The sequence below is a fragment of the Microtus ochrogaster genome, chromosome 5 (assembly GCF_000317375.1).
Source record: "Microtus ochrogaster isolate Prairie Vole_2 chromosome 5, MicOch1.0, whole genome shotgun sequence".
NCBI lineage: Eukaryota > Metazoa > Chordata > Mammalia > Rodentia > Cricetidae > Microtus > Microtus ochrogaster.
In genome coordinates this window covers 48,526,616-48,539,959 of record NC_022012.1, presented here as the reverse complement: position 1 = coordinate 48,539,959, position 13,344 = coordinate 48,526,616, and the positions used below count along the sequence as shown (strand labels likewise).

General features: G+C 39.6%; 1 protein-coding gene across 4 annotated transcripts in view; it reads left to right on the top strand.

Moving 5' to 3' along the window:
• Positions 1–3,786, top strand: part of Dmxl2 (Dmx like 2) — a 134,475-nt gene extending 130,689 nt beyond the window's left edge. For all 4 annotated transcript variants that reach the window (XM_013346242.2, XM_005347367.3, XM_005347369.2 and 1 more), the window contains 2 exons: positions 1,240–1,457; positions 2,317–3,786. In XM_013346242.2, coding sequence (XP_013201696.1) covers positions 1,240–1,457; positions 2,317–2,526 — 428 coding nt within the window. In that variant the 3' untranslated portion in view covers positions 2,527–3,786. The remainder of the gene's footprint in view (positions 1–1,239; positions 1,458–2,316) is intronic.
• Positions 3,787–13,344: the final 9,558 nt, after the last annotated feature.

The window sequence follows — 13,344 nt, the reverse complement described above, 5'->3', positions numbered from 1 at the left end:
GACTGTGTGTAGAGAGAAGGGGTTATTTTGGCTAACGGGTTCAGCTCCTGCTTGTTTGTCCTGTGAGTCTGTGGCAGAGAAGGACTTCGTGGAGGAAACATGAAGTGGAGGAAGTTGCTCTCCTTGTAACTGCCCAGAAGCAGAGGGGAGAAGAATTGAGATCCCCTTTAAGGAAATAACTCTCCAAACCTCCCTTCCTTCCATAAGGCCCTCATCTCCTAAAAGTCCTGCTACTATCTAGTGGTGCCATAAGCCAGAAACACGTGGAGACACTTATCAGACTGTAGGACAAGGACAGCTCCTTAGTTGTGACCAGGAGTGTTCGGGTGCGTGAGGTTGAGTGTTCTTAGCCACAGGATCTTTGGATGAGAACAGCGTTATGCAGGGTGAATGCTGCTGGCTAGCGATGAGGTGAGGGGTGTACCACTGAGGAGCCTGGGCTCCACCCCTGCTTCTGCAGCTGTGAGAAACACTTGAGATTCGCATGCGTGCAGCACACATTCATGAGGGCTAGTGTGCTGTTCCCATATTTGATGCTTCTCCATGCTGTGTATAAGGCACAGGATTTAGGACTTCTTTTTGTGTTCGTGTTTCATGTTGACATGATGGGTAGAAATTGTTTTCTAGCCTTGCTTAGCATTTTACAGGGTTTCCGGGAACTTCTGGACTTAAAAGATGGATGTACGTTAGTGGTTGTGTTTGCCCTTTTGTGGCTGTGCAGAATATCTGACAAACCACTAAAAGAAGAAGAGTTGGTTGTGGTTAAGGGCTCCAGAGGCTTCTTCACGGTCTGCTGCCCATGTGTCCTATGCTGTGAGACAAGATCACAGCAGAGAACATGTGATGACGCCGACCTCATTGTACCTCAGGGGAGACAGAAAGCAGAGCAAAAGGAAAGGCCATAGCAGACTGTGGTCCAAAGGAACATGTCTCCTGTATCTGCCACCTCTCACAGTTTCCCAGCAATGCCATTGAATTATGTATCTCTCCATGTATAATCAAGAGCTGAAGCCAGAGCCCTCATGGTTGTCATCTCTTAGTGATTAGATTCCTTCCCAAGTATTTGGGGACAAATCCTCAACACATGAACCTTTTGGGAGACACTTTCTAAATAAATCAGAACACTTGAAATGAAAAAAGTGCACTGTTAGCTTCTGTGTTTTTAAATGTAAGTTTAAACATCAGAACCAAAAGCTAGAAGTTGTTTTGGGAAAGTCTCTTGATGTTTTCTCTTTTCAGGTTTCACATGTCATGACCATGGTGCCACAGTACTTCAGTATGCCCCCAAACAACAGCTCCTGATATCTGGGGGCAGGAAAGGGTACATCTGCATTTTTGACATCAGACAGAGGCAGCTGATGCACACCTTCCAGGCACATGACTCGGCTATTAAGGCTTTGGCTTTAGACCCTTGTGAGGAATACTTTACTACAGGTTCTGCTGAAGGCAATATAAAAGTAAGTAAACACAGGAGGTGGGAATGTGTTAGGTGTTAGTTCTGTTGTCAAGACTGCTAGGAAAGAGGGAACACGGCCCTTGTACTCTGAAATGGAGGCCTTGTAAAGCCTTGTGATACCGGATGCCCTTGATAGGCCACCCCCACCCCACCCAGCCCTTATTTACTTCTGTATGACTCTAAACTATCCTGCTTTGGAAATCCAGCTAATAATCAAATTCACTGGACTCTCGGGTTTTTATTCCTCTGAATCTGGAAGGGGCTGGAGTACGACCCAGTGGTAGAATATTGCTTACATCACACAATATTAACAAAAAAGATTGTTTTGAGTGGAATGCTTGAGGTTTGGTTTGGTTTTGTAATGATGAAGATTTGAGCTCAGAACCCCATGGTGCTAGGCAAGCACAAGGCAAGCACTCACTAACAAGGATGCCACTAGCCCCAATTTGGTGGGTTTAATTAACTCATGGATACATTTAGCAAAATTAGTTTGGTACTTCAGAATTTTCTTCCTTTTCCCTACCTCTGTCCTCGGTATTCATAGCTGAAAGAATGTTTTCAGGTTCGTGATATAGTACCATATTTCTTTTGATTTATATACCAAATGAAGGGATATGTGTATATATGTGTGAGAACTGTAAAACTGGAACAGAATGTGAGGAGAGAAATTTGGAAGAAGAAGCAGTAAGTCTAAGGATAGGCTGTGACTTATGGGAGTAGACTGTTAGGAAAGCAGCAGTCAGCAGGCAAGTGGACTTTGGTGTAATTACTTAAGCCTTGGAACAGAAGTGAGGGCCATACTTTTAACTTTGGGTCTCTCATTTTAATGACTGACCATACTTACTTTCTTTTTAAACTAGGTGTGGAGATTGACAGGTCATGGCCTGATTCATTCATTTAAGAATGAACATGCTAAGCAGTCCATATTCCGGAACATTGGAGCTGGAGTCACACAGATTGACATCAGCCAGGACAACAGACTGTTCTCCTGTGGTGCAGATGGCACACTGAAAACTAGGGTTCTTCCCAGTGCTTTTAACATCCCTAATAGAATTCTTGACATTCTGTAGTTTGAAAGATTGGGAGTTTACTTTTACATACCTCTCAGTTAAAAAATGTAATGCAAGAATTAGGCAATTCTGCTTTCCAGGACACTGTTAACACTGAAAACAACACAGAGAATCTGTGGAATATGAATCTGATGCAAGCTGGGCTTTACTCTACCTGAGCATTGCCTCCCCATGTTGGTAGAGTGCATGAACCTTGTCATAACACTGACATATTTAATAAAAAAAAATCAACCTTGTATTGTATGAAGGAAAGCTGTTCTTTATATCATGTAACAAACCTGATTCAGAAACACTTGAGGTTAGCTAACAGTAAGTTAAAATAATGAACAGGGCCTTTATACCAAATTGAGGAAGAAAACTTTGCTGATTCAGGTTGTTCTTCCTGTTCTCATCATGGATGAAGCATGCCTGCTCTCTCCTTTGTTGAATGAAGGATAGTCATGAGGTGTTAGACGCTCTCGACCACCAGAAGCACTTCTTAACTGTGGAGCAATGCCCAGTCATTCTCGTTCTTTCCTGCTGAGTATTTTTTCCTGTTAGTGTTTATACTGAGCTAGTACTGTAACTTGCAAATGAGTGCAAATTTAAATGCAATGTTTTCCTCATGATTTGCACATTGACATTTTTTGGACTGCTAGTTTTTCTATTAAAATATTTGCCTTTATGTCAGGAATGTAATATGTTAGACATGCGTATTTGTAGTTAAGCAAAACATACTTTCTTAGTCCAGTTTAGTACTTTTTCTTTTCATGTATTTAAAGTTAATAAGGCACATTTAAGACTATGTTGAAACTACATAAATAGATCATTTCATATCAATTAAATGAATGTTAGGCTTTTTGTGGCCAGTTGATGAGATTGGTGATATTATTTATTGCCACAGCCTATTGTATAAACTATGCAGAGTTAAATATTATTTGCTTGTAAAATATTAGCCAATGTTACATTTTGATGTATTTCCTTCATTTTGACCAAAAATATGTTACAATATTGAAACCAGTGTCTATGTGTGTTTAAGTGTTTACCAGCAAATTGTCTCATCTTATAATGAGAATGTTTAATGCCCATGTGGTAAATAGTAAAACATAATGGTATAAAGCACCTTTCTCTGATGGCAATGTGGTACTCATGCTGTGAAATACATGTGTGTAAAAGAAAATGTTATCTGTTACAGTTTTGTTTTAGTTTGGCCTATTTAAGTAGACTGGTCTGGCATTCTTTGACACTGTTTTTAAGAATTAATTTTAATAAAATGATTAACTATTAGAGAAATTTTAAGCCCTTAAGCTGTCTATTCATTCATACATATTCTATGGAACGTCATGTATACAAGAAGCAGTTCTAGTGAGATGGAGATGAGAGTTGAGTTGCTGCTGTCTTCACAGATCCTTGTCTGGACAGATTTAGTTTATTGAAGGAAGTGTAATTGGTGGTAATGCTGGCCAAGGGACTGTGCAGGGAATCGTGCTTCTGTGTTTGGGAGGAAGAGAATGTTAAACACACAGAAACATAGACTTGACAAAAACATGGGGGTAAATATTCACCTACTATCAAGTACCACACTTTAGACTCCTACAGCCCGTATATGCTGCACTGTCTTTGTGTATAACATAATAAGATAATGGAAGTGTTCTGCAAGACTCTCAAAGGTAATAGATTTGCCTTTTAAAAATTGATGTCTGCGGTTTGATTTGAACTTGTCCATTATAGTAACCTGCCATTTGTTACACTTTAAAATTATCAAAATAGACTTAAAAACAGTTTGATGTTTATGGATTTTGGTTTTTTCTTTCTTTTAGTTAGGTTTGTTGATAAAACAAATACCAGGGTAACCCAATGGATCTTTGTTCTAGTTTTTTTTTTTTTCCTGTAGCAGTGATAAATACCATAACCAAAGGAAAGGGTTTACTTTAGCATTCAGGTTACAGTCTGTCATTGAGCGAAGCCAGAGCAGGGACTCCAGGCAGGAGCTTTAACCAAAAGTCTCAGAAGAATGCTGCTTTGGCTTATGTCCAGCTACCTGCCTGGGGACGGCACTGCCCCTGCCCAAAGGACTTGATATTAACGATCAGGAAATACCCTATAGACATGCCCACATGTCCTGGCCGCCTGGCTAGCTTATGCCCCAAAATAACGACATACAAACTGTATTCATATAAGCACTGCTTGGCCCGTTAGCTCTAGCTTCTTACTGGCTCATTCTTACATCTTGATTACCCATTTCTATTAATGTGTGTAGCACCCCAAGGTGCGCTTACCGGGAAGATTCTAGCCTACGACCATCCTGGGTTGGAGCTTCATCGCGTCTGCCCTGGAGAAGAGCTGCATCGCGTCTGAGCTCACTGTCTCTTCCTCCCAGCATTCTGTTCTGTTTACTCCACCCACCTATGTTCTAACCTATGAGGCCAAGCAGTTTCTTTATTAATTAACCAATGACCTTCCTCCATCAATCCTATAGCACATCATAGTTAAAACACTGAAATATATAGAATAAGGAAAATACATTAAAAGCTTCAAAAGAAAACAACAAGTCATGTATAGAAGAAAACCCACCAGAGAATAACACCTAATTTCTCAGTGGAAACTGGTAGCCAGGAGAATCTGGAACACTGAACTCCAAGTTCTAAAAGGCCACAACTGCCAACCCAGACCTAACAAAACTGTATGCCATAGTTGAAGGGGAAAAATGATACAAACAGCCTAAAAGGTTCCTACCCAACAACAAAAATGCTAAACAGAGTAATGGAAGCAATATTTTGAATTGAAAAGAGGGATAAGCTCAGCCAAAGCAACTTAAAGAAAAAAACAATTAAATGAAATACAAATTGCAAGAACACAAACCAGCAAAATAGTAACAGAATGAGTGCATTATGCACAAAACTTTCAATAATAACTCCAAATATTGATGGCCTCAACTCTTCGATCAAAAGACACAGGCTAGCTGGGCATGGCGGCCCACTTCCCTAACACTCAGACACTGAGGCAGATGTATCTTCATGCGTTCAAGCTACATAGTGAGACCCTACCTTGCCTCCCCCCCCCAAAAAAAAAGGTGGATTAAGAAAAATCAGAAAAACGAAATTCCATATGTCTGTCGTCTACAAGAAACTCAATTTAGCTTTAAAGATAGGCAAATGCCACCTTAAAGGGAACAGAAGGAAAAGTTAATTTTTCAAACAAACATGATCAAGAAGCAAGCTGGAATTGCCATCCTATTATTTGACAAAATATACTTCAAAGTAAACTAGTCAGGAGAGACAATCTCATTCCAGTCAGGGATCAGTTAATCAAAAAGTATTTCAACACTATGCATATGTGCACCAAACTCTGATTAACACAGATTAGCATAAACCCAGTAATAGTACATTATTTCAGCACCCCACATTTTCCAATAGGTCATCTGGACAAAAATAAATAAATAAACCTCTAAGTGACATCTTGCATCAAATACAACTAACATATCTATAGAATATTCTACCCAGACAGTAACACACACACACACACACACACAGAGAGAGAGAGAGAGAGAGAGAGAGAGAGAGAGAGAGAGAGAGAGTGAGTGTCAGCAGTCCAACTGTTTGGTAATGAAGTTTAAAATCAACAGCAAACAAAACTAATAAGGATATTAAACAATTTTACTGAAAGATGAATGGTTCCAAAAAGCCAAGAAAGAAAACTATTCTGGAGCCAAATGAAAATAAAAGCACAATACAACAAAACTTGTGGGACACACTTCTAAGAGGGGATTTTTATAGCTCTAAGGACCTAACATTTAAAAAAAAATACGAAGTTCTAATAAATAATTTAGTGATGCAACTCAGCAACTCAAGAATTTGAAAAAAAAAGAATAAACCAAGACAAAACCCAATAGATGACAACAAATAATAACAAAATACAAATTAATAAAATTGAAACAAAAAGTTTCAAAGAATAAGTCTCAGAGCTGGTTCTTTGAGAAGAAAAATAATAGGCCTTTGGTTCAACTAACCAAAAGAAAATTTAAAAGAACACAAAAGAATCAGAAATGAACAGGAAATATTGCAGCAGACTCCAAAGAAACACAGAATAGGAAGAGCTTTAAAAACTTGTACTTCATTCAATTGAAAACCTGAAATAAAGGGATGAGCTTCTTAGTTTATCCAAACTACCAAAGTTAAATTGATATTGAGAACATAAACAGACCCATAAGACAAGAAGAGATTGAAACAGTAATAAAAAGTCTTTTGTCTAAAAATACCACTCAGACCCAAATGGATTCACAGCAGAATTCTACCAGACTTTTAAAGTACTTCTTAAATTATTAAAAAAAAAATATAATAGAAGGATCACTCTCGAGTTTGTTTTTAGTTTTATTCTAATACCCAAGTCAGGTAAAGACAAAGGAGGGGAAAATTAGCAAACAGAATATAGGCCCATCAAGATCACTACAATCAAGTTGGCTTTATCCCTGAAGTGCAATGTTGCTTGAGCATATGTACATCAATAAATACACTTTTTGAAGATGATATATAAAGTGATCCCAAAAGGTCCCACAGAAAACTAGAAACAAAACAGTTTAAGCAAAATGGCAGGGTGCAAGGTTAATTTTTTTAAAAAAAAAAATAGTAGTTGCCGAGCAGTGGTGGTGCATGTCTTTAATCCTAGCACTGGGGAGACAGAGGCAGGAGGATCTCTGTGAGTTGGAGGCTAGGTTGGTCTACAAGAGCTTGTTCCAGGACAAGCTTCAAAGCTACAGAGAAAGAAACCCTGTCTCAAAAACAAAACAAAAAATTGGTAATCTTTCTGTACACCACCAACAAGCACACTCCCATTTACAATAGCATCAAAGACTGAAATCTCTTGAAGTAAGCCTAACCAAGGAGGCAAAAGAACTCTGCAATGAAAACTTTAGTCTTTTAATGGAAAAGATCGAGAAAATAGATATCTAGAGTAGAGATGAACTTTTTTGGGGGGAGGGGATAGTTGGAGAGACAGGAATCCTCTCTGTAGCTTTGGGGCCTGTCCTGGAACTTACTCTGTAGACCAGGCTGGCCTCAAACTCACAGAGATCCGCCTTTCTCTCCCTCCCCAGTGCTGGGATTAAAAGTGTACACCACCACCGCTCGGCAAGTGGAAATGATCTTGTGAAAATGATCATCAAGTAATTTACAGATTCAATGCAATCTCAATCAAAATGTCTACAACATGTTTCATAGAAGTAAAAAAAATCCTAGAATTTATACGGAATCAGAAGAGGTCCTGCACAGTCAAAGCAATCTTGAACAAAATGAATAATACCGAAGAGATTGCCACTCCAGACCTCAAGATACATTACCAGAGCTATAGGAATGAAACCATATAGTGTCAGCACAAAACAAGCGTGCAGACCAATGGAATGAAAGAGAAGGGCCAAACATGAGCACAGCTTTCTGATATTTGAGAGAGAGGCAACAAACATGCACAGGAAAAAAATACCATCTTCAATAAGTGGTGCTTGGAAAACTGAATGTCCAGATGCAGAAATATTAAATTAAACTTGCATACCCTGTACAGAATTTATTCCTATGTCAATCAGAGACCTCAATTTGAAACCCAAAACACCAAAACTGCTAGAAGAAAATACCTACATAATCTAGGTGTAGGAAAAGGCTTAATAAATTGGACTTCATTTGCTCAGGAAGTAAGGATAACAATTGACAGGTAAGCCCTCATGAAACTAAAAAGCTGCTGTCCAGCTAAGGAAACAACCAAGTGAAGAAATGTGCAGAATGAGAGAGATCTTTTCTATACATCAAGAGAATTAATATCCAGAATATACAAGTAACTAAAAGAATAGAATCTAGGAAACAAACGGCCTAGAGCTCTAAACAGAGTTCCCAAGAAAAAAAATAAAAATGTCTAAGAGATACCTCCAATATGCTTATCAGTTTTAGCATTGAAAACAACTTTGAGATTTCTCCTCATCTCAACCAAACTGGCCAAAATCAACCAAACAACTGACAATTTCTGGCAAGGCTAAGGAGAAAGAAGAGCTCTCATTACTGTTAGCAGCGACAAAAATCATAGCAGCCACTGTGAAGATCAGTGTGGAGAATCCTCAAAGAATTAAAAATAAATCCGTCCTTTGACCCAGCAGTACCATTTGTTGGCATATGCCCAAAGTAATTGACATCTTAATCCACGGATAACTTGCCCAGCAACTTCCAATGGCACTGTATTCACAATAGCTAGGAAATAGAACCAGCCTAATGTCCTTCAGCAAATACATGGACAATGAAAACATGGCACATATATACAACAGAATGCCAGTCAGCTCTAAAGAAAAAAATGTAACCTTGAATGGACCTAGAAAATAGTGAGGTAACAGACTTGAGAAACACCATGTTTTCCCTCATCTCCAGGTCCTAACTCCAAATCTTTTTCTCTGATATTTTCTTTATTGATTTTATTGAGCTCTACATTTTTCTCTGCTCCCCTCCCTACCTCTCCTCTCCCCTTCAGCCCTCTCCTGTGGTCCCTATGCTTCCAATTTACTCAGGAGTCTTGTCTTTTTCTACTTCCCATGTAGATTACATCCATGTATGTCTCTCTTAGGGTCCTCATTGTTGTCTAGGTTCTCTGGGATTGTGATTTGTAGGCTGGTTTTCTTTGTTTTATGTTTAAAAACCACTTATGAGTGAGTACATAAGATATTTGTCTTTCTGTGTCTGGGTTACCTCACTCAATATGATGTTTTCTAGCCCCATTCATTTGCCTGCAAATTTCAAAGTGTCGTTATTTTTTTCTGCTGTATAGTACTCCATTGTGTAAATGTACCACATTTTCATTATCCATTCTTCAGTCTAAGGGCATATAGGTTTTTTTCCCAGGTTCTGGCTATGACAAACAATGCTGCTATGAACATAGTTGAACACATGTCCTTGTGGCACGATTGAGCATCCTTTGGATATATACCGAAAAGTGGTATTACTGGGTCTTGAGAAAAGTTGTTTCCTAATTTTCTGAGAAATTGCAACACTGACATCCAAAGCGGCTGTACCAGCTTGCACTCCCACCACAACCTCTCCAGCATAAGCTGTCATCAGTGTTTTTGATCTTAGCCATTTTTACAGGTGTCAGATGGAATCTCAGAGTTGCTTTGATTTTCATTTCTCTGGTGACTAAAGATGTGGAGCATTTTCTTAAGTGTCTTTCAGCCATTTTAGATTCCTCTGTTGAGAGTTCTCTGTTTAGATCTGTACTCCATTTTTTATTGGATTATTTGTTCTTTCGATGACCAATATTTTTGAGTTCTTTATATATTTTGGAGATCAGACCTCTGTCCGATGTGGGGTTGGTGAAGGTCTTTTCCCATTCTGTAGGCTGCCGTTTTGTCTTGTTGACCATGTCCTTTGTTTTACAGAAACTTTTCAGTTTCAGGAGGTCCCATTAGTAATTGTTTCTCTCAGTGTCTGTGCTTTTGGGGTTATATTTAGGAAGTGGTCTACTGTGCCAATGCGTTCAAGTGTACTTCCCACTTTCTCTTCTATGAGGTTCAGTGTGGCTGGCTTTATATATTGAGGTCTTTGATCCATTTGGACCTGAGTTTTGTGCATGGTGATAGATATGGATCTATTGCATTCTCATGTTGATATCTAGTCATGCCATCACCATTTGTTAAATAAGCTTTCTTTTTTCCATTTGGAATTTTTTTATTCTTTGTCAAAAATCAGGTGTTTGAAGGTGTGTGGATTAATATTCGGGTCTTTAATTTGGTTCCATTGGTTCTCCTGAGCTCCAAATCTTAAGATGTGAATATACAGCATGGAGTAGCCACAGAAACCGGAAAAGTATAAATGAACCATAGATGTGGGGGAGGGCTTGGGAGAGGAATGGTAGGATGGATACTGGTGATACGAACTGGAAAATGGAAAGATGGGCAGAGGTCTCTAACTGGGCATGTGCTCAGTACAGAAGAGGGAAGAGAAACAAGTAACACCAAGGTTGTTTGGTAAAGTTTCAAGGAACATTAAAATTATACACAATACATATATATGTATATATAATACATAGTCATACATATAGGTGCATATATGCCTCTATAAGAGTATATTTACACACCTTTATATATATGATTATATATAGGTTATATATGTATACACACAGAGAACTTAAAAAAAAAAAAAGACATGCCACCTGAAAATGCTTCCTACAAAAACCAATCCCAGTACCAGGCATGAGAAACTTTCTTTGAATGACTTATCGGAGTAATCCAAGTGACTCCCAAAATAATAGACTATTGCCATTGCTTTCGGTTACTCTCAGAGGTTGAAGGTAAGTCCCAATTCCTTAGGACACCACATACTTAGGACACAGGAGTTGGATGATCCAAGCTGCACCTAACCTGAAAGCCTCTCTCCCAATGACTAACTTCCCTGAAAATATCATGGCAGCTGCAGATGGAGGGAAGGAATTAAGATCTACCCACCTGTGACACCTATGAACCACAACAGTGGCCAGCATGGCGAGATATCTGTAAAAGTGCAGTGAGTGGCATTCACACTGGGGTGAGCAACAGCTGTCTAGTGGAACATAGGGTCTACTCAAGAAGGGGAGTCGTGCCTGGTAGTGGAAACCTAGCCAGCTTTCTGGGACTGGTGAGGTCATGTTTCTACCACTGCCACTTAGCTAGAGCAGTATAATTTCTTACTACATTCTAATTACTCTTATAACCACAGGTAGGTATTGCCACCACACCTCATCAAAGAAGATTCTCTTTATAACAAATGGAGACCATCACAGAAAACCCCAACTGGGCACAATACAGAGGTCACCAGACCATGGGAAGCTCTACCCTAAGGGATGCATCCACATAACAGTTTCTGCGTCTGTGGTTCAGAGAGCATGGCAGAAGAGGAGGCCAGAAGATCGTAAGAGCCAGGATAATAGGAAGTGTGCTGCGAATCAGTCTTTCCAGAAATGCCTGCACAAACAAGACTGGAGCAATGATGGTATCAACTGAGATGCTAACATCCCACCCCTAGACAAAGAACTACAGGTAACTAATGAGTGATGGGAGAGGAAGAAATAGCCTCCTCTGGTGATGAGCCCTGGAATTAATTACTTAATTCACAGTGGTCAGCCACTTTGTATTGAACAACCAATAAAAAGAGACTTGGCAAACTCTATTTCTGTATGTGCGCACACACACACACACACGCACACACACGCGTGTGTAACAATAATAAAAAGAGACTCGGCAAACTATTTCTGTATGTGTGCATACACACACACGCGCGTGTGTAACAATAATAAAAAGAGACTCGGCAAACTCTATTTCTGTATGTGTGCATACACACACACGCGTGTGTAACAATAATAAAAAGAGACTCGGCAAACTCTATTTCTGTATGTGTGCACACACATGCGCGCGCGCGTGTGTAACAATAATAAAAAGAGGACATGGAGTTGGAGGGACTGAAAGTAGGGATAGAAGGAAGTGATGAAATTCTATTTTAATTAAAATGTATTTTAAAATGTAGAAACAAAAATTGTAGAGGGAGAAAGAGCAGAGAGAATGAGAATATGTTAAAGGCGGGTTTCCAAACCCTGGAAAACCTAAATGAAATGGGTGTATTCCTAGATAAATATAACCTAGTAAAATCAAATGGAGAGGAGCTGGAAATGCTTGTCTAACGTGAACAAGGCTCTGGATTTTATCCCCAGTGTCACATAGAACTGGTTGTGATGATGCACATCCACAAACCCAGCACTTGGGAGGTGGAGGCAAGGGGATCAGAAGTTCAAGGTTATCAGTCTGGGCCACGTGAGATCCTTTCTCAGAAAAACAAAACTCAAAATGCTAGCAAATTGAATTCAATAATATATTAAAGCAGGCAACCTTTGGCTTTGGGTAATGTAGTGGTAGGGAGCTTCTTGGTGTTCTGAAGCTGTGTGCAGCCTCTTGGCTTGTCGCCTTAGCTCTCTGCTGGTCATCCTGCTCAGCCTTTCAGCTGACTGTTTAGAGGCCAGGCGGCCACAGCAGCTCCCTCCCGATTTCACGTCCTCAGTTCTTGCCCCCCCCCCCAACTGCTGTCAGTGCTTCCTGTCCCATTGGCGAGCCATTCCAACTTAGCAATCGGAGCTGTAACAATGGGGCCGTGTCATTGTTGCAATGGCAGCCCAGAGCGTTCCACCAAGGATGGCTTCTTTCTAGGACTACACCCAGTTTGTGGGCTTTAACAGATGTAAATACACCCAGTTTGTGGGCTTTAACAGATGTAAATACAGCATTCACAGTTAAAATATTTTTTCAAGACCAAGCTTCTAAATTTTACTTATAAATCAAGATTTTTTTTAAACAGTTTTTATTTATTTATTTATTTATTTATTTATTTATTTATTTATTTATTTATAGACAGGGTTTTTCTATGTAGTCTTAGCTGGCCTAGAGCTCACTTTGTAGAGCAGGCTGTCCTGGAACTCACAGATACCTACCTTCCTCTGCCTTTGCCTCCTCAGTGTTGGGATTAAAGACACGAGTCACCACGCCTGGTTTAAATCAACAGAGTTTTAGTACAGTTATAGTGAGTGAAATTTCTGAGCATGCTTTTTCTTGATCTGAAATTAAATTTTTACTTTGCTCTTCTGCATTTTATGTGGCAGCTCTCAGATCAGACTTGAGATGGCAGAGAAGGTGTCTGAAGTGGAGGGTAGCCCTCCAGAAATCATCAGGGAGCAGAAGGGACAAGGACATGTCAGTGATGCAGATTCCATGATATGGCCCACACACGGAACTTTGGCAGTGGGTGACCTTTTAGAGCTATTCCAATTGAAAGACCCTCTGGACCCCCCCCCCCC